The sequence below is a fragment of the Lithobates pipiens genome, unplaced genomic scaffold, assembly GCF_037356315.1.
Source record: "Lithobates pipiens isolate NorthernLeopardFrog02 unplaced genomic scaffold, aLitPip1_a1.2 Scaffold_16, whole genome shotgun sequence".
Classification (NCBI taxonomy): Eukaryota; Metazoa; Chordata; class Amphibia; order Anura; family Ranidae; genus Lithobates; species Lithobates pipiens.
Genome location: NW_027507748.1, coordinates 542,092,225 through 542,114,217, shown reverse-complemented (window position 1 = coordinate 542,114,217; position 21,993 = coordinate 542,092,225). Strand labels below are relative to the sequence as shown.

The following is a 21,993-nucleotide window of genomic DNA, read 5'->3' as shown; positions in this document are numbered from 1 at the left end:
ACCTGTGCCCTGTTCCTCTAAGGGAACCTCTGATATCACCAGTTGGGATAAGAGATGATCCAGAGCTAGAAAGAGAGACTTCATTTTCTCTGGATCCCTGGGAACATTTGATCTTAGAAAACAAGGAGACAGAAACTCTTGAAATGCTAGTTTGTAACCTAGAGAAACTGAGGAAGCCATCCATCTGTCTTGACATTATTCCTGCCAGATTTTTGAAAATTGCAGGAGCCTTCCCCCCCACCCGAGCGAGCGGGGGCGCCCCTTCATAAGGAGGCTTTAGCATTCCGCTTTGCGGGCTTTCTGCCCAAAGACCTCTTTTGACCCTGGTGCTGCCCTTGGGGTCTTCCTCTTGAACCTGACAGTGGAGGCCGTCGAGACTGCCTAGAGGTTGATGCCCCTGGCACAGGTGAGAAAGTAGGTTTAAAGGAGAAATGTTTAAACTTCTTCTTTACTGGTAATAGAGAGCTTTTCCCATTAGAGATCCTTTGGATGTATTTATCCAGATCATCCCCAGATAGCCATTCACCATGAAAGGGGAAACTGGCCAAGAGTTTTTTTTGTTTTTTACATGGTGCTTCGGCTGACCATTTTTTCAGCCACAGAACTCTGGGAGAATGCACCAATCCTAGCATAAGCCGTGAGACTTGAATGATAGAATCTTTCATAGCATCTACAGTGCGTCTGATATGCCAGCCCATTGCTGGGCCTTCTTATCAGGCAGAATCTTAAGTATCTCCACAAACTGTTCCTTAATGGACTGAGATACACCAATTGCCGCAAGAACCAGCTGCGCTACTGAACTTGCTAAAGACATATTGCTTTTAGAAAGAAGTTCCATCTTTTTATCTGTTGGATTCTTTAATATTAGCGCATTATCCACTGCACTTGTTCACTGAGGTGACTGCAGCATCAATTGCTGGAACCCCCCCATTTCTTATAGAAATCCTCCTCCATAGGATAAAGTGTGGAAATTTTTTTGGGATGATAATATTGTTTATTCAAATGTTCCCATTCAGAATATATAATCTTTTTTAGCCATGAATGAATAGGAAAGGCATCCCCAGATGGGGGAGGTTTTAGTGATCCCAAACCAGAGGTGGGTTCATCAAGAGCACAGTGGTGCAGCACAGTGGTGTAGTGGTTAGCACTCTCACCTAGCAGTAAGAAGGGTCGCTGGTTCAAATCCCAACCACGACACTACCTGCCTGGAGTTTGCATGTTCTCCCTGTGCCTGCGTGGGTTTCCTCCGGGTACTCCGGTTTCCTCCCACAATCCAAAGACATGCAGGTAGGTTAATTGGCTTCTGTCCAAAATTGGCCCTAGTATATGAATGGGGACCTAGGATTGTGGGCTCCTTGAGGGTAGGGACTGGTGTGAGTGTGCAGTGTACAGGGATGGGGACAGTTGTAGACACTCACTCAGGTTGAACTGGATGGACTGGTGTCTTTATTCAACCTTACTAACTATGAAACTATGAAACTATAAGAGCCTACGCTGCAGGCAGTAAAAAGGTTGAACAAACCAATTTAGTAAGAGCTTGTACAAGCAACCTGTCTTTTAATGCTACTCCCTCTATATTAGGATCCTCAGAAGAGGATACATTAGTGTCTTCCAAATCTCTTGGAAGATCTTCCTGATCCCCTGCCTCTTGCGCCTCAATAAGAGGGTCATGAGCACTAGATGGGGATCTGCTATGTTTAGACCCACTATGGAGAGTTATCATAGCATCAATCTTCTTTTCCAAATTAGAAATGGTAGAAGAGAAAACCTCCTGTGTGATATATATAGGGACTGAAGTGTCCAGCGCAGCTGCAACAACAGTCTCCCCTGACGGCTCAATCTGACCGGCCGCATCACTCTCAGAGGAGGATGACATTCTTTTGGAAATGGATTTAGTTTATTGTGAAACCAATGACCCTTTAGAACCCATAGAGGAGTTCCTGGTCCCTCTTCCACTCATAGCCTGAAGCACAAAGCAGAGACACTACCAAAAAGAATGTACACTGATAGGTTATAGTCCAGCGCTATAAGATTCTATTAATACTTAGCCTGGTAAAGTAATAATGTGTCAAAGGGAAATGCCTGTGTCACCAAACCTGAAGTAAGCCACCTCCTTCACAGCCAGCAGCAGCCACACACACAGTGCTTTAAAAATTTCCTCCACGTGTAGCCGACGTCTGACGCTGTTAGCCCCGCCCCCGTTTTCAAAAGAAAGCGGTTTCCCGTGTGAGCGGCGGGCTTCAGGCACCCAGCAAACAGATGATATGGTGGCGAGGATGGGTAAAAACCACCGCTAAGTGGCCACGCGTGTTTTTTTTTTTTTTTTTAGAAAATAATGCTTTCGGCATACAATTCCCCCGAAGGGGCTAATTTTTAAAATGGGGGGTGCAGGAGGAGAGACCAGTCCCCCCCTTTCTTACCGGAGGATCTGCCTGCTTTTGGCTGGAGGAGAAGGAGGAAATGATGGCTCCTGACACAGAGCTGTTTCCAGCAGGTGAGTGCTCAATACAGCCCCCAGTGGTGTCACATAGGCATGACAACATTACAAACTTAAAAGGAGAAATTCATAAGAAAATACAAAGATATTTCTTAGAAATCTCCACTTACCTTCCAGCTGCAGGGTTATCTGAGATAAACCCAATCTTCACCCACGGTGGGCTCCGAAAACTTCAGGAACAGGGGAACCTAGAGGCTACCCACAATCCTGGACCTGCAACAGAACCCTGCCAGTAAAAACTTTATGGCCTTACTGCCACAAAGTACTGGATCCCAGGGTCCAGCTCTCTAAAAAGAGAAGCATTCGCAAGCAAAACCTCGTTTCTTCGGACACGAGGCCGGGGTACCATTCCTTAGGCCCATTAAAGGACAGCATGGCTAGCCCCAGAAAGGATTGCTTCAAGTGGAGTTCAGCACAGCACATCTCTTTACTCGTGACCAACACCTTAGACACTGACGAAAAAACTGAGGACTCCTGGTAATGGGAGGGGTTATATAGGGAGTGCACGCCTGGTCTTAGGGCCTGCCAGTGTCCATCACCTATTGGTGGCCTATTAACCAACATAGTAACTACTATGGCTCTGTGTCCCCTGACGTATGAAAATACAAGGGAGAGCTGAAGTTACACTCTGCAGAGCTCAGTCAAGAGGGCTCTGGGAGTTGATTGGAGGGAAGGGACACCCCCCCCCCCCCACACACACACACACACACACACACAGAAACAGAGCTGAAGATGTCAATTAGCGGGAGATGCCTCCCTTGACACTATTTTTCTCTTGCCAGGAAGACTTGTCCGAAGTGAATCATGCTGATAGCAGACAGAAATAACACTTAGCCCCAGTTCACACTGGTGTTGTTTTGCAACTTCATTTAACAGAAATCTATGCAAGGCACAATCAAATCGGTAAAAAGTAGTGCAGGAACCTTTTTCATAATTGCTGCGACCAAACCATTCCATTACCGGCAATGAGGAGTGACTTGTCATTCAATTTTGAACTGTCAAATCGCATGACAAGTCACACCGGTGTGAACAGGGGCTTAGTGCTCTTAATTGAGACAAGTACACACTATAGAAGGATATGCTTTGTTCATATTTCATTAATGAAATGTATAACCACTTTAATCATCCATGATAGAGTCATTTATGGAGAAGAGGATGTCTAATAACATACCCCCTTTTCTCACTCTCCTTACTGTGTTGTTGTAAATGTTCAGACTCTTTTCTCTTATTCATCTTTCCTGTCCCTATCACTCTTGATGCTTTTTGAAGCTGATGTACTATATAAAGCAGTGTTTTTCAACCTTTTATTTCAGTCAGGGCACCCTTTAATATTCTGCACCCCATTCTAAAATGTAACAAACTAAACAAAATCGTTTTACATAATGCAGCACCATCCACACACATAGTACACCAAAAATTAGAGGCGATTTATTCTTGCACAGCCTTTTGCACACTGGTACTGACTAGTATTCCAGCGTTTCTCTCCATCACCTAGGGGAGGGACAAGTGACAATGTTGTGCAGGCACATGATGTCTTCCTTATCAACCAATGACATCATTGTTTGTTAGGATGCCAGCACGGTGCCAAGGCTGTAATGCTGCAAAATGAAAACCTATGTCTTTCAGTAACAAAATGGCAAGCTTTATCCACTCACTGACTTGTAGACAACTTTTGGGCGATTTTTAAGGCACCCCTTGAAAAAGGCTGATATAAAGTACCTGGTTTTTTTTAAGCAGTACTATGTAGAGCATGCAGAACAGGCTTTATCAAGTTCAACATTTGGGTTGATTTACTAAGGGCAAATAGACTGTGCACCTTTGAAGTGCAGTTGAACTCTGCAAGTGCAGTTGATCCAAAGCTTTCTGAGTGAAGTGAGGTCAGAGGAACTTCCCCTCATTTACTAAGCTCTGTAGCAACTGCACTTGCAAAGTGCACATTCTATTTTCCTTTAGTAAATCAAATCCATAGTGTTGCTAGACATTGCAGTGGTATCTCAGAGGAAACAATGCTGTAAAAGGGCCATTGTAACGCAGGACACAAGGCTCTAGACCTTTTTGCCTCAGGTAATATGTCAGGTATCATGTCTCTATGTAAATGTAATTAATTTTATGTATATGCTTTGGGTCTCCTTCACACCATGGTGCAGAGACGTCAGTTTTTCTGCAAAAAAAACAATTGTGTTCTATATGCCCTGTTTCCACCACAACATTGGTATCACATGCAGATTTTTTTCAGCACTGGAAAAAAACAGACATGACATCAACATTGGTGTGAATAGGGCACATAACTGATGTGCATGAAAACTGATTGTCAGTTTTGCCATCAGTTTTCATGCATGCATGGTGTGAACGAGCCCTTATTGCTTTACAGGGTATTTATTCTCTGTTTTGCATTAGACAGTTGATTATACCGCCAAAGTATTTATTTTTCATTGTATTTTATATAAAGTATTTTTTTCAACAAAACAACACTTTTCTTATCAGTTAATTATCTGACATATCTCCAATCTGGGGGGGTCATATATTAAAAGGATTTTTACAACAGTGAGATATTAGAAGAGCTCTGTCCACTTCACACATCGACCTGGCTTGGTAATACCTTCAGGATCAGTGCACCACTCGATAACAAAAAAAAGGGTGCCAGCTGATCCAGAACTGGCACTAGAATCACTGGCATGATATGGCTAATGCATAATTATATTAGCTTTGGCTGCTTATCTGGTAACTAAGAAATATAATACCACCCACTCCCTGCCAATCCACAAACCTTTCTGTATCAAATTCCTGCAACACCGTATCCAGTTCTTGCTGATATTCTTCCTGTAGCAGATCAAGACGTTCCCTCTGAAGCTCCAATAGCTGGTCAATGGTCTGAAGGTAACTACGCAAGGCATGTGTGTATTGCTCATCTGCCTCCTCTACATCCTTTATTAGAGACTACAAACAAAGGATCAGATTTATTTTTACATACTGTATGCAATATATACAATTTGCCAATTAGCGCTAATAAAATGCGTGTCGTATGTAGGCTGCATCATTTTGTAAAGCTTTTACTCTCATTAACCCTGTACAGTATAATAAATGCTGAAAGTCCAGCACGGAGACTCACATTTAAAGTACACTGATCATAGAAGGTACCTTGCCTGACAACTAATTCCTTGAGAAAATGTCTTGCATTCTGTGATTGGAGGAGAGGAGATTGTGCTGTTCATCTGCATCTCCTCATTAAAAGATAATTCTACATACTATGCAAAAGAATATGCAAAAGGGTGACTTTCAAGAAGAGCTGCACAATTCTGGATAAAAATTAGAGTTACGCTTACCGGTAACGTCTTTTCCAGTAGTCTTTCAGGACAGCCACTATGAGAGATAGACTCCTCCTCTTCCTCTGGAAACACTGCGCCAGCCCATAAATTCTTACTTCCCCTGCCGGACCTCAGTTTATATCGAGAATACCTCCGGCCAGCTGGGGAGACACAAGAACACATTAATAACATATTTATCAAATACCATTATCTTGCTGCGCTCTGGTCTTTTGTAAGACGCCCCCCAATTTTCGGGTGGGAACTAGGGCTGTCCTGAAAGACTACTGGAAAAGACGTTACCGGTAAGCGTAACTCTAATTTTCCCTAATCGTCTTTCAGGACAGCCACTATGAGAGGATAAGCGAGCACTTACCAGTTAGGGTGGGACTACAGCTTGCAAAACCTTTCGCCCAAAGGTCTGCTCACCTGCCGACACCAGATCCACTCTGTAGTGCTTTACAAAAGTGGAATAGCTGGACCATGTTGCTGCTCTGCAAATCTGCTCTGGCGTTGCTCCCGCTCTTTCTGCCTGGGAGGCTGCCATAGCTCTAGTGGAGTGTGCTTTAATACCCACTGGGATTTCTTTCCCTGCAACTAAATAAGCCTGCTCGATGGCTACTCTGAGCCACCTAGCAATAGTGCGCCGGGACGCCTTACAACCTTTCCTGGCCCCGGAAAACAAAATAAATAAGGAATCTGACCTTCTAAATGACTTGGTCAGTTCCAGATAGTGTAGGATACATCTCCTAACATCCAAATAATGGAATTTTAGTTCCTTCTCACCGGAGGGATTGGGACAAAAAGAGGGCAAAACAATTTCCTGGCTTCTATGAAAGCTGGATGCCACTTTCGGCAAAAAGGCTGGATCGGTCTTTAAAACTATCCGATCCGGAAAAATAACGCAAAAGGGAGCCCTGACTGATAAGGCCTCCATCTCACTGACCCTCCTAGCAGTTGTCACTGCTACCAGAAACACTGTCTTCAGAGTAAGCTCTCTCAGAAGACACTCCTTTAAAGGCTCAAAGGGGGGTCCAGTTAAGCTCTGCAAAACTAAAGATAAATCCCATCTGGGAAAGGACAGACCCTGGACCGGTCTCTGTCTGGACAGGGCCCTAAAGAACCTGACTACCCATGGGTTGGCAGCCAAATGATCCTCTAAATAAACACTGAGGGCTGATACTTGACCCCTAAGGGTACTAATGGATAAGCCCTTATCTGCCCCACATTGTAAAAATTCCAACACTGCGGAGGAGCTCCGTACTGGGAAAGAGTTCTCTGCGCACCACTTGTTGAAACACAACCAGACCTTTTCATAGATCTGGCGAGTTTCCTTTTTCCTACTGTCCAGGAGGGTAGAAACTAGTCTCTGTGAAAATCCCTTAGATTTTAATAAACCCTCCTCAGTAGCCAGGCCGCTAACTTCCACTGGCGTACCTGTGGGCAGAGGACTGGCCCCTGAGAGAGGAGATCGTCCCGAGGGGGCAAGAGTAAGGGAGGTTCTACCGCCAACTGCTTTAGCATTGAGAACCATGCTCTCTTGGGCCAATGTGGAGCCACCAGAATCAGAGATGTGCTTTCCATCTGAAACTTTCTCAGAACTGCTGGCAACAACGCTGGAGGTGGGAAGGCATAGCAAGTTCTGAAGTGCCAATTCTGGCTCAAAGCGTCCACCCCTAAGGCTCCTTCTCCCCTTTTTAGGGAGAAAAAACAGGGGGTTTTTGCATTGTTTCTGGACGCGAACAGGTCCACCTCCGGAGACCCCCATCTCCTTATTATGAGATTGAAGACCTCCTGGTTGAGAACCCAATCGCCCTCCCTCAGCCTTTTTCGGCTGAGAAAGTCTGCTACCACGTTTTTCTCTCCCCTCAGAAAAACTGCTGAGAGCGAAAGGGTGTAGGTTTCGGCCCAGGACAGGATCTCTGTCGCTAAAGACAACAGGGTTCCGCTTCTCGTGCCACCCTGTTTGTTCAAATAGGCCACTACGGAAGAGTTGTCCGACCGCACCTGAATGTGGTGACCCCGGAGCTCTTTTTTGAAGAATTTGAGGGCTAGTCCCACTGCCCTTAATTCTTTCCAATTGGACGATCGAGTCAACTCGCCGTCCCCCCAAGTGCCCTGGGCTAGAAGGGAACCCAAATGTGCCCCCCAACCTTTTCCACTTGCGTCTGTGGTTACTACCCGAGAAATCGGGATGAGCCACAGACGACCTTGCGACAGATTTGTCACTTTCCTCCACCACCAGAGGGATCTCTTTACCTGGTGTGGAATATGAACTAGGGTGTCTAGGGCCTCCTGACTGTGGTCCCACACCCCTAGGATGAAGGACTGTAGGGGACGAAAGTGTAGCCCTGCCCACTGCACTGCTGGAAGGGTGGATGTAAGGAGACCCAGTACTGACATCAGAACCCTTAAGGAAACCAGCTGGTTGCTCTGAAGAGAGGCCACCGCACTGTCCAGTTTTTGTACCTTTTCTCTTGGTAGAAAAACTCTCAACAGTGTTGAGTCCAACAGGAAACCTAGATAGGAGATCTGTTGTGAGGGGATCAGGCTGGACTTTTCCAAGTTCAGAAGCCACCCCAGGTCTGTAAGGACCCCTTTGGTTAGATCGAGATCCCTGACCAACTGTGTTGGGGATGCTGCAAATAAAAGCAGGTCGTCCAGGTAGGCAATTATACATATCCCCTGGAGCCGAAGAAAGGCCATGGCTTCTGCCAGGACTTTGGTAAATATGCGGGGTGCAGAGGATAGCCCGAATGGCAGGGCCTGAAACTGAAAATGTATTGTTTCTACGCCCAGATCTATGGCAATGCGTAGAAACCTCTGCGAGGCTTCCGCTATAGGGATGTGTAAATACGCGTCCCTTAGGTCCAGGGATACCATGAAACAGTTGTGGGGCAGAAGCGCCTTTACTGAAAAGATCGATTCCATGCGGAATCCTTTGTATGTCACTGAAGCGTTCAGGGGCTTTAAGTTCAGAATCAACCTGAACTTCCCTGAGGGTTTTTTTACTATGAAGATGTGAGAATAAAACACCCTTCCCTCTTCTGCTTTTGGGACCCTGAGAATAACATCTTGATTCTCCAATTCCCTCAGAGCTTCTAGCAAGGCCTCGGCCTTTACCATGCACCTGGGTAAATGCGTGACAAGGAGCCTTTGAGGGGGTGGTCTTAGGAATTCCAAGAGGTACCCCCTTCTTATTACCCCTAAAATAAATTGATTGGGGGATATTGTCTCCCCTTGTGGAAGAAAGGCCCCCAGTCTTCCTTCCACTGTAGCTGGAAAGTCACTGGGTTTTACGGGGCTGGATAGGAGGGCGAAAAATCGCCCCTCCTCTGCCCCTGCCTTTTTGGGGCCAGGTTTTCTTTTTCCCCTCTGGTTTAGAGGTTTCCCTACGCCCCTGCGGACGAAACCCCTTTTTTGTTGGTACAGGGGTTTTCCGTTTGAGAGGAAAGGACTTTTTCCTGTCCGCTGTCCGGTCTAGAACCGTCTCTAGCCCTGGGCCAAACAGGAGGTCCCCCGTCAGGGGTATCCCACATAGCTTTATCTTGGAGGCATTATCCCCTGGCCATGTTTTTAACCAGAGGGCCCTTCTGGCCGAATTGGCTAGAGCCGCCGTTCTGCCCGACATGAGGACGGACTCAGCAGAGGCATCAGCTATGTAAGTGATCCCTCGCAGCATAGTAGGGAAGGATGACAGAATGGTTTCCTTATCTGTGCCTGCCTCAATATGTTGTTGGATCTGTGAGAGCCAGTGCTCTAAATTGCGAGCCACAACTGTAACTGCCATTTCAGGCTTTAAATTGCCGATAGCCGAGTCCCACGTCTTTTTAAGCAGAGAGTCAATCCTTTTGTCCATGACATCTGCCAAGGCCCCCATGTCTTCAAACGCCAAATCTGTGTGTCTGGAGACCTGGGAGAACGCGGCATCCAATTTGGGACTTTTATTCCAAAGGCATGCCGGGTCCTCTGAAAATGGGAACCTTCTTTTGAGGGATCTAGATAAAAAGGGTTTTCTCTCCGGATCCTGCCACTCTTTTTTAACTGTTTCCATTAAAACTTCGTGTACTGGAAACACCCTTCTTTTTGGCTCCCCTAAACCTGAATACATTTGGTCATGCAGGGTTAGGGGCTTTTTATCCGTCTGGATACCGAGGGTTGCATAAATTGCCTTTAAGAGGTCCTCTACCTCATCAAGGGATAACTTATATCTGGAGGCTTTCCTGGACCCGTCCTGGTCCTCCCCCTCGGAACCCTCCTGGGAATCGGAAGAGGAACTGTCTGGAAGTTCCCTACCTGTCCCTGAAGGGCCTGCAACCTCTGTCCCCCCTGTACTAGCAGGTTGGACTGGAGCAGAACTCTGTGCTAGAGGTGGGGTTGTATCCTGGGGAGATGGACCCGTGGGAAGCTGAAATTTTTCAAAAAGGGACCTAAAAGAAGAGAAGGTGGACGAGAGCTCCTTGACTGAAGCTGCTAGTCCTGACTCCTGTTCTGATTCCCTTTCCCTAACGAGGGAGTCAATACAGCCTTTGCACAACACTTTGGTCCAAGATTCCCCTAAAATGTCCCTACAGGAGGCACACTTCTTTTTAGAGCTATGCGTAGACCTAGTTTTTTCCGTAGCTTTCTAAAAAAAAGGAAAAAAGAAAAAAACAGAAAAAGACAGAGTCAATCAAAAGCTCGGGATACAACCCTGGGAGTGCACTAGACCCTTTTTTAAAACGAAGGGATCTGAGCCTCCCCTCCCCCCTGGCCACCCAGGGGGTTTGCCCCCCCACCCATGATAGAACCATACATTGGGGTGGGGGGATCCTAGATAGAGAGTACCCCTCCCCAGGGTGCTCTTACCTTAGGAATGCTGGAGACAGAGTCTGTCGTTTGAGCCTCAGCTTCCGACATGACTGCAGGTGGCTGCTTACTACAGAGTTCCACGCTGCCTGTGCACGTTCTGAACTCATCTCCAGCTTGTGCCCGGCCCTCCTATCAGCTCCACGACCCGGAACCGGAAGTCGATCGTATTCAAGGTCAAGCCTTCGTTTCCGCCGGATACGACGTCGCCCGTCGTTCGGCCCGCTCGGTTCAAAGAAAAAAAGGGGCGGACTGTACCCATGTACAGGGAAATCTTCCGAATGGCTTGCCAGCTGCGTCCCTGTAGACGCGATAGGAGTCCCCCACGACCTGAAGCCGCGCTCGACTCGGAAGGGGTGGCAGTACCTGGTGAGGTAAGATACCTAGATTTCGAACGGTTTGAACCCAGCTTTTTCCAAACGAAGCCCCTGCTTCTTTCAGCCGGGTTTTACGACAAAACGGCCACAGCCTCCCCGACTGATCGGCCTGGTTCCTTGCACAGTGTCTCCCCACCGGAGGAAACACTAATAACTGAGGTCCGGCAGGGGAAGTAAGAATTTATGGGCTGGCGCAGTGTTTCCAGAGGAAGAGGAGGAGTCTATCTCTCATAGTGGCTGTCCTGAAAGACGATTAGGGAAATGAGAATCACATTTTTTATTAATTTTTTGCTTAGAACAGGCTCTCTCAACCTTTTAACCCTAGAGGAACCCCAAAAATAATTTTCATGTCTCGTGGAACCCTTACTAAAACCAAATCATCAGGGCTCAATAGGAACAATGCTCCTTATATTGGTGGTCAATAGGAAGAATGTCCCCCTTAAAGTGATGTTCAGAATGCCAGCCTTAAAGACCCTTAACCACTTCCCGACCGGCGCACGCCAATGTACGTCGGCAGAATGGCACGAGCAGGCAAGTAGGCATACCTGTACGTCCCTTTAAATTTGCCACCCTGCCATCGCGCTTGCATGCAGGTCGGGACCCCCGTGAGTCCGGTTGCAGGTCCCGCGGACTCGATCGCCGCGGGCATACCCGCGATCGTCTCACGGGGCGGCTGAACTAGGAGATGCTGTTGTAAACAGCATCTCCCAGTTCTACATGGCAACAAGCGACGCTGATCTCTGCTCCATGTGATTGGAGCAGAGATCAGTGTTCACTAAAAGAAAGCCCAGCCCTCAACAGTTAGTAACACACCCCTAGGAACACTTAACCCCTACACTGCCACCCACTGGTTAACCCCTTCACTGCCAGTGTCATTTACACAGGAATCACTGCATTTGTATAGCAGTGATTGTTGTATAAATGACAATGGTCCCAAAAATGTCCGATGTGTCCGCCATAATGTCGCAGTCACAATAAAAATCGCTGATCGCCGCCATTACTAGTAAAAAAAAAAATTATTAATAAAAATGCCATAAAACTATCCCCTATTTTGTAAACGCTATAATTTTTGCGCAAAACAATCAATAATCACTTATTGCAATTTATTTTTTACCAAAAATATGTAGAAGAATACGTATCGGCCTAAACTGAGGGAAAAAATGTTTTTTTATATATTTTTGGGGGATATTTATTATAACAAAAAGTAAAAAATAATGCATTTTTTCAAAATTGTAGCTGTATTTTTTTTTTATAGCGCAACAAATAAAAACCGCAGGGGTGATCAAATACCACCAAAAGAAAGCTCTATTTGTGGGGAAAAAAGGACGTCAATTTTGTTTGCGAGCCACGTCGCACGACCGCGCAATTGTCAGTTAAAGCGACGCAGTGCCGAATCGCAAAAAGTGGTCTGGTCTTAAGCCAGCAAAATTATCCGGGGCTGAAGTGGTTAAAGACAGCTAAAAAGATATTTGGTGTCATGCTGCTGGCTTTGCCAAGTGATGCTGAACCTTAAACTCTGTAGGCATCATCAAATAGGTGATTCATCAGCCACAGCTCAAGGAACCCCTAGCAACCTCTGGAGGAACCCCAGGGTTCCGCGGAACCGTGGTTGAGAATGGCTGGCTTAGAATAAAGATCATGATTCTCTCATAATTCTGAAGAACTTTTTCATTTTAAAGATTTACAACCCCTGAATCAAACAAGATGGAAATAAAACATGATACTCTTTGCTTCAAACAAACAAGATTGCAATAAAATAAGACCTAATACTCTTTGCTTCAACCAAATTTAAAGAAATGTAATGAAAAATAATGTATAAAGTAGTAAAAAAAACTTACCATTAGGTTATATTACGGTTTTTTGGGGGTTCTTTTAGTACTTACTGATACCAATAAGGCTTAATGTACACGTGATGTTTTAAAACCTCTCCTGAATGTTTTAACTTGACAAACAGTAACCGTTTATAAACATCCATTTTGCCGTGTTTACATGCCACGTTTAGCAGCGTTTAGTTGCGTTTACGTTTAGAGTTTTTTTTTTTAAATAGTCAAAAATGTATCTCCATTAAAAACACCTGTAAACGAAATGCAACTTAATGTGAGTTACCGCGTTTACAAGCTATTACAGACATTTGGTGTTTCAAATGCCTCTGAACAGCCGCCCTGAACGCATTGTTTTTGCTTTTCAAAAAATGCTTCTAAACTCAACTGCCTAGAAACAACTATAAACAACCCTGTGTACATGTACTGGTAAGATGTACCCAAACAAAATTTAAAAATGTATGTTCTTTTTATCCACAAATAGAGCTTTCTTTTGGTGGTGTTTGATCACCACTGCTCTTTTTATTTTTTGCGCTATAAACAAAAAAGACTGACAATTTTGTAAAAAAAAAAAAAAACAATATTTTTTAGTTTTTTACTCTGCTATAAAACATATCCAAAAAGATTATATATATATATATATATATATATATATATATATATAAACAAATGTATTCATTATACGTGTCCTGCTACATATTTTTGGTTAAAAAAAAAAAAAAAAAAACGCAATAAGCATATATTGATTGGTTTGCGCAAAAGTTATAGCGTCTACAAAATAGGGGATAGATTTATGGACTTTTTTAAAAAGTGTTTACTGGTAATAGCAGCGATCTGTGACATTGCTGGCGGACAAGTGGCACTTTTTGGCGACCAGTGAGATTACTACATTGATCAGTGCTAAATGCACTGATCAATGTATAAATTACACTGCCAGGGAAGGGTAGCATTCAAGGTGTTAACTGTGTTCTCTGGGTGTGTTCTAACTGTGTAGGGGCTGGGATCATTGGGACAACACAGAGATCGCTTTTCCTGATCACTAGGAATAGCAGATCTCCATGTTGTCCCCTGTTCTGCCTCTCTGTGCAGCGATCGCGGGTGGCCAGTGGACATTGAGTCTGCCGAACCCGTGTGTGCGCCCACAGTATCTATTGCATGAAATGACGTACAGGTACATTGTTTTGTGCAAAAGAACCTTCCTGCCGCATTTACAGATCCCTTTGACCTGTAAATGAATAAACAGAAGGATAGATAGGAAGATGCAAGGTTTCTTTTTATCTGTCGCTTTCACCTTTGAGCAATGTTGTTGATAAACGTTGCCGGCTGTTTTTTTTTTTTTTTTGACAGCTGTGAGCAGGGGATTTGCTCTGCACTTGAATGAATCGTGGAAATGTTGGATTACGATCATGGGGTGTCAAATCGAATCGAGATTGCAATCTTTTAACAATTAATCATGCAGCTCTACTTTCAAGTAAAGCAATCTTTCTAATGTCCTCCTCAGCAGAAACCTTGTAGCGCTCATCAGCACCCTCTTAGTTTATTGACACTTCCTTCAGCTTTCAAACTTACAGCCCTTACAGAGTTAGGGGCAAGAAAGTAGGAGGCAGTGTCTGCAAGAGCCTGACACTGCACCTGTGATCCATTCATAATGGGTGCGGTGTTCTGCAGGCTCCTTTAAAAAATAAATGCACTTTTTTTTCTTTTAAAAATATGTGCATTTATTATTTTTTCAAAAAGGTGAACCTAACCTTTAAAGATTATGTAACCCCAATATTCTCAATATGTGACTGCTATACCATGTACTTGTATGAGAAAGTATCATGTTTTCTTTGTAATGCTTCCTTTGTATGAACTCCCTGGTGTTCCTGCCAGTCCTTCTTCTGCTTTTCTATTAAAAGTTGACCATATTAAGCAAGAGAGCTTAGTACTATCAGTTCTCTAGCTATGATCAGACTTGTCCTAACACCCACCCCCCTCCCTCCGCACAGCCATTCACTGGGAAGATCATTGGGCTGCTGTTTCTCCTCCTCCAGCTCTTATGCAGAAGGGAATGTGAGATACAGCATCTATACACAAATGTTTTTGCTTTCATTTCTATTTTAAACTGAATAGGTTGTTTTACAAGGTAAGTGTTTACAAACACTTTAATGTCGGCCCTATAGCTGTTTTGTACTTACCTTGCCTTATCATTTGTCCTATCAAACAAATTGACATGATGGCCTTTTCAGGAATGGAGAACATGTGACTGCATTTCTGCAAATCTGCATGGTAAATGGCTGTTCACACACCTAGCGCTATCACATGGGGGTTGGAAGAAAGTCATCAACCACATGCAAGCTTGAATTTTCTATTTCAAGGGCTGCTTATCAAAATTCCAAGGAAGAAAGAAAAATAAAAGCCACTGAAAGGCCTGCTATTAAAGTGACCTTGTTCATTTGCCCTTCAAGAGGAAGTAAGCTCTACCACTCTGATGCTTCTTTTCATTTAGTCCATTATAATAAGCAATTATCAAAGTATAGCCACTGTAATCCAACCCAAATTGCATATTACTTATTGTTTAAAGAAACTTTAAAAAAACTTGTTTCCAGGGGTTAGGCCACGCCATCTTAACTATTGTTTTCTGAGTCCACAGTGGAGTGTATTTCCGCCCTTACATTGAGCACTTCCTGAACTGTTAACCAAGCCTCCTTCTCAATCCAACGTTTCTATGGCAACCCTGCTTCCCTGTTCATAGCTGACTTGTTTTATTTCTTTATTACTTGTTTTAATTGTTTTATTTAGTATTTACTTGTGCTGATTACCTAATGTTTGCTGGTATGAGTCCTATCAGCTTCAGCTGATAAGACTGCAGTACTGCTGTCCCATTCCCTGGTTTACACTGTATGTGAGGTCACATGTTCACATGGTGTGTAGGAGGAAGCTCTGAGTGATTAGCAGACTCCTGGGAGTTCAGTGCTGTGTGCCATAGGAAGTCCTGATAACAGATAGATAAGACATAGAGAGTGTGCCATAAATCAGGGGAGAGCTGGGCATGCTCAGTGACATTTTTCTGAAGAACAAAAAGGATTACAACAATACTAAGCAAGTAAGTATCTACAAGCAGTGTTCATTAGGGTTTTTTATGCTGATTTACATGGGACAAAGTTGTGGGGGAGGGTTTACAACCATTTTCAAGGTTCTAAGCCTTGGCCTTTTTTTTTTATTTTTTTTTTATTGATTATTTATAATAGTTTTAGAAATCTTACAATGCGGTACATAGAGTAAAGCATTTCAACATATAAAAAAGAAAGGCATTACATGTATAAGTTGAGTGAGATATATCAAAAACATGGTATAGTCAGATATTAAGGTTTTCCATCTTGGATCAACAACATTCGACCTTTCTATGGTAAGCAATGAGCAGTGCTGACATATTAGTTTGCTTGAAAGGTAGAATAGGTGGATTTATCCTGTTTACAAATATTTACAGATATGAGCTGCTCACCTTGGTGACATTGTTCTTGCAATCCACAACTCTTTCAAAGGTCTGACTGAGTATCTCTATGTCTTTACGCAACTCCTTGACCTTCACCTCCCGCAGTACTGCACGCCACTGTACATTCAGCTTGTGTAGGTTAATGTTGCTACTCTGTTCCTCTTTAGCAAGCTTATCCTATAAGGGGGCAGAAGTAAAAATGTTTACATCTGTTAGTCACATTCCTTCTTAAAAGCAGATAGTACATTTACAGAAAAGAAGTCTTAAGCCTCATACACACGATCGGATTTTCGGCAGGGAATTTTGTGATGACAGACTGTTGGCCAAAAAAAACATTTATACACTCCATCGGACAATTGTTGTAGGATTTTTCGTGGACAAATGTTGGATGGCAGGCTTATAAATTTTCCAAGGACAACGGTCTGTTGTCAGATTTTCCGAACGTGTGTATACAAGTCCATCAGACAAAAGTCTAAAGTACAAACGCGCATGCTCGGAATCAATGCTCACCAAACACAACATTAGCAGAAAGTGCCCAAAGGGTGGCGCTAAAGAGCTGAAAAGCTATAAAGTATGTAACTACGTGTTTGTTGGCTGACAATTGTGTGCCGTTTGTATGCAAGACAAGTTCCTGGCCAACACCCTTCGGACAAAAGTCAGCCGCTTTGTCTGCGGAAAATCCGATCGTGTGTACGAGGCTTTAGACCCCATACACACTATTAGATTTTCTTCAGATTTTTATCTTCAGATTTACCAAAACCATATAATATGAGGTCAAACCATAACAGTTTAAATTTGTATGCAATCCAGCACTCCCTTGCACTACATGGTTTTCGGAAATCTGAAGACAAAAGTCTTTAGAAAATCTAAAAGTATGTTTGGGGCATTAAAGAGAAATCATAAGCGATTAGAAGATGCTAAATTCTAACTTGTTTAGAGACAGAGGGGTTGATTTACTGAAACTGAAGGGTGCAAAATCTGATGCACCTCTGCATAGGAACCAATCAACCTCCAGTTTTTCTTAATTGAACAAGATGAAGTTAGAAGCTGATTGGCTACCATGCACAGCTGCACTCGATTTTGCACTTTCCAGTTTTAGTAAATCCACCCCTGAGCGCAATGATTATTTTGTTCAGTTTGGTAAACCCTAGCAGTAACGGCGTGGGGGTCCCCCCAAAGTCCATAGCAGACCCTTTTCCCAGCACGCAGCCTGGCCGGTCAGGAAAGGGGGTGGGGACGAGCGAGCGTACCCACCCCAAAGCACCTTGTCCCCATGTTGATGAGCACAAGCCTGGCTGTTGGTTGTCGGGGTCTGCGGGCAGGGGGCTTATCAGAATCCGGGAGCCCCCTTTAATAAGGGGGCCCCCAGATTCCAGCCCCCTACCCTATGTGAATGAGTATGGGGTACGATGTACCCCTACCCATTCACCTGGGGAAAAAAGTGTACATAAAAAAAAACCACAACACAGGTTTTTAAAGTACTTTATTAGACAGCTCCGGGGGTCTTCTTCCGTGTTCGGGGGTCTTCTCGCCAGACTCCTACGCTATCTTCTGCTCTTTTGCTAGCACTTTTACTAGCAGATGAAAGCTTTCTTCTTTGTCGCCGCCGCCGTCCTGGGGTCTTCTTCCGACTTCAGTGGTCTCGTCCCGCTCTTTGGGGGTCTTGTTCCGCTCTTCAGTTCTTCTTGCCAGGCCTCCGCTTTCTTCTTCCAGCTCTTTAACTAGTGTTGGCCCGGTCTTGTCGCCGCCGCAAGAAATACAGGAGCAACTGGGCACTTAAACCCTCCTCGTGAGAGCAATTTTCAGCTTTCGGTGCTCTCACACTTTGAAGGAAAATTACTAAGTCATGTAATACTGTACCCAAATTAATTTGTCCTTTTTTTCATACAAATAGAGCTTTCTTTTGGTGGTATTTGATCACCTCTGGGTTTTTTATTTTTTGCGCTATAAATGAAAAAAGACCCAAAATTTTGAAAAACTAATTTTTCTCCATTTCTGTGATAAAATTTTGCAAATTATAAATTTTTCTTCATAAATTTTGGCCACAATTTATACTGTTACATATCTTTGGTAAAAATAACCCAAATTAGCGTACATTATTTGGTCTTTGTGAAAGTTAGAGAGCCTACAAGCTGGTGCAAATCATTAAAAATTGATCACACCTGATGTATTGGTGGCCTATCTCATGTCTTGCAACCCAAGCAGGCCAGGAAAGTACAAATACCCCCCAAATGACCCCTTTTTTGAAAGAATACATTCCAAGTTATTTAGTAAGAGGCATGGTGAGGTTTTTGATGTAATTTTTTTCCCACAATTCTTTGTAAAATTATGTTTTTTTTCCCACAAAATTGGCATTGTAATAAGGTTATTTCTCTCACATGGCATGTCTATACCACAAATGACACCCAAAAATACATTCTGCTACTCTTCCTGAGTATTATGATACCACATGTGTGGGACTTTTTCACAGCCTGGCCACATAGAGAGGCCCAACATACAGGGAGCAGCATCACATGTTCTAGGAGCATAAATGACACATCTAACTTCTTGACTACCTATTACACTTTTGAAGGCCCTGGAGCACCAGGACAATGACACGTGACACTGACGTGGCACTGATAACAGATGGCCTGGAAAGGTGGCACTGATGACACGTGACACTGATGTGGCACTTGTGACAGATGGCATTAATACATGGCACTAATGACATGTGACACTGATGACAGATGGCACTAATATGTGGCACTGATGACACATGGCACTAATACATGGGACTGATGACAGATGGCACTAATACGTGACACTAATACGTGACACTGATGACAGATGACACTAATACGTGGCACTGATGACAGATGGCACTAATACGTGGCACTGATGACAAATGCCACTGATACATGGCACTGATGACACGTGACACTGATAACAGTTGGCACGTGACACTGACAGGTGGCACTGATAATTGATGGCACTGATACATGGAACTGATGACTTGCTGCTCAGTTAGTTCACAGTGTTGGATGTGCTTCATATTTAATACTGTCTATTTCATGATCAGATGTTTATTTGTAATAGATTGTGTGTGTCTTTATAACATGCTATGTAATGACATTATATGCGCAAGGAGGATTAAATTGCACCCCCCTCAACCTGAATGTATAAATTAGCATTCATTGCATGTGTTCTGTAGATGATATATGATTTCGTTGTTACTGATGTTGATTTGATATAATTTAATTCAGCTGTAGCTGTGCGCGCTCCTGCCACATTTACACATGCCCAGTCTATACCGTGCAAGATTGTTGTTAGGGAAGTATTAGTATTGGAACGCATTGCGCAGTGTTTGTATTGTCTGTAATGTCACTTGCGTGACATTATCTGATGGTTTCACTGCTCCGTATTGTCGCAAAACTTTTGGAACGCATATCGTCAAGTTACGCATGCGCAGTGTGAAATTTCTCAGCGGAACGTCACTTCTGTAGCCAAATGTGATGGGTCGCCAAATGTGATGAAATACCACTATTGATAAATGGTAGATTTTCCAGTATATTCCAGTATATTTCTCCAACAGAAGTTGTTTAAACAATCTACTTCTTTTGAATGGGTGAGCCAACATACTGATTGGATTTTAGCTGGTCCAGTAGTGTATGGCTAGCTTAATTTTTTAGGTTTTCTTTAGTCAATTGACAAAGCTCCAAAAGACAAACAAACAAAAAAAAAATTGTGGCGCCTGGACTGGACATGCTGGGGGAGATTTACTAAAACTGGAGCACTCAGAATCTGGTGCAGCTGTGCATGGTAGCCAATTCGCTTCTAACTTCAGCTTGTTCAATTAGGCTTTGAAAATAAAACCTGAGAAGCTGATTTCTGGTTTCACTGCAGAGCTGCACAAGATTTTGCTAAAACTTTTGACCAGTTTTAGTAAATCCCCCCCACTGGCACATAAATTCCTTAAAGTATAACTAAAGGCAAAACTTTTATTTTTTTTAGTTTTAGAGTGGAGATGGATTAGAACGCGTGTCAGTTTTTATTGCCTTTCTCTGCCCTCCGTTATGGAGATTCATCCTCTCTATTTGTCCTGTTTACTATTAACATTGAAAGTGACAGTAAAACAGAATCCCAAATTTCGAGTTGTCCCCAGAAAAGTAATAGAGGGGAATTCTTCTAAAGGGGACACTAGTTCTCTTGATCAGGGTGTCCCCAAGGAATTCCCTTAATTTGCAGGGATTTCCTCTTATTTCCTGTTTGTCTATGGGACACAGATGGTGAAAAGAAATCTGACAGGTTATAGCCCTTTCTTGCTCTATCCAAAATGAAAAAAAAGTTTTGCCTATATTTCTACTTAGTACACACAGGACGAATACCAGTCGACATCGGCCGCTTCAATTAAAAAATTGTGTATGACAGCCAATTCGGCTTCTGTCGGACATGCATGCTGGAAAACCAGCAGCCACAGTCTGCTGTTTCGGTGTTTTTAGACCTTTTGGTCAGATGTTACTATGGTATACTGAAGTATAATTACAAGCTTTTTTAAAAGTGTCAAAGCCTTTTTTTTTAACAGTTACATTAAGTTTATGCTCAGTCAATATTTGCAGTTTGACCCTTCTTTTTCAAGACCTCTGCACTTCGCCCTGGCATGCTGTCAATCAACTTCTGGGCCACATCCTGACTGATGGTATCCCATTCTTGCATAATCAATGCTTTGAGTTTGTCAGAATTTGTGGGTTTCTTTTTGCTCACCCGCTTCTTGAGGACTGACCACAAGTTCTCAATGAAAAAAAGGTCTGGGAGTTTCCTGGCCATGGACCCAAAATTTCAATGTTTTGTTCCCCACGCCATTTAGTTATCACTTTTGCCTCATGGCAAGGTGCTCCATCATGCTGCAAAAGGCATTGTTCATCACCAAACTGTTCTTGGATGGTTGAGAGAAGTTGCTCTCAGAGGATGTTTTTGTACCACTCTTTATCCATGTCTGTGTGCAAAATTGTGAGTGAGCCCACTCTCTTGGCTGAGAAGCTACCCCACACATGAATGAACTCAAGATGCTTTACTGTTGGCATGACACAGGACTGATGGTAGTACTCGCCTTTGGACAAGGTATTTTCCAGATGCCCTAAACAATCGGAAAGGGGATTCATCAGAGAAATGTATTTGATTTTACCCCAGTCCTCAGCAGTCCAATCCCTCTACTTTTTGCAGAATATCAATCTGTCCCTGATGTTTTTCCTAGACAGAGGTGGCTTCTTTGCTGCCCTTCTTGACACCAGGCCATCCTCCAAAACTTTCTCCTCACTGTGCGTGCAGATACATTCCCTGCTGCCATTCCTAAGCAAGCTCTGCGCTGGTGGTGACCCGATCCTGCAACTGAATCAAAAGTAGAAGACAGTCCTAGCCCTTGCTGGACTTTCTTGGGCGCCCTGAAACCTTCTTCACAGATGCAAAAGAAATGTTTTTTTATGGGATTAAGTTAATTTTTATGGCAAAGAGGGACTTAGCAATTAATTGCAATTCATCTGATCACTCTTCATAACATGCTGGAGTATATGCAAATTGCTATCATAAAAAACAGAGGCAGCAGACTTTAGGAAAATGAATATTTGTGTCATTCTCAAAACTTTTGGCCACGGCTGTACTAGGCTTTTAGCATCAGCAATGTATTGATTTCCTGGGGTTG

At 43.6% G+C, this 21,993-nt stretch overlaps 1 protein-coding gene across 4 annotated transcripts in view; it reads right to left on the bottom strand.

The window, feature by feature from the left end:
• DRC2 (dynein regulatory complex subunit 2) overlaps nucleotides 1–21,993 on the bottom strand; it is a 78,498-nt gene that overhangs the window by 43,090 nt on the left and 13,415 nt on the right. For all 4 annotated transcript variants that reach the window (XM_077483327.1, XM_077483323.1, XM_077483324.1 and 1 more), the window contains exons 3-4: nucleotides 16,329–16,496; nucleotides 5,265–5,434 (exon numbers count right to left, since the gene is read on the bottom strand). In XM_077483327.1, coding sequence (XP_077339453.1) covers nucleotides 5,265–5,434; nucleotides 16,329–16,496 — 338 coding nt within the window. The remainder of the gene's footprint in view (nucleotides 1–5,264; nucleotides 5,435–16,328; nucleotides 16,497–21,993) is intronic.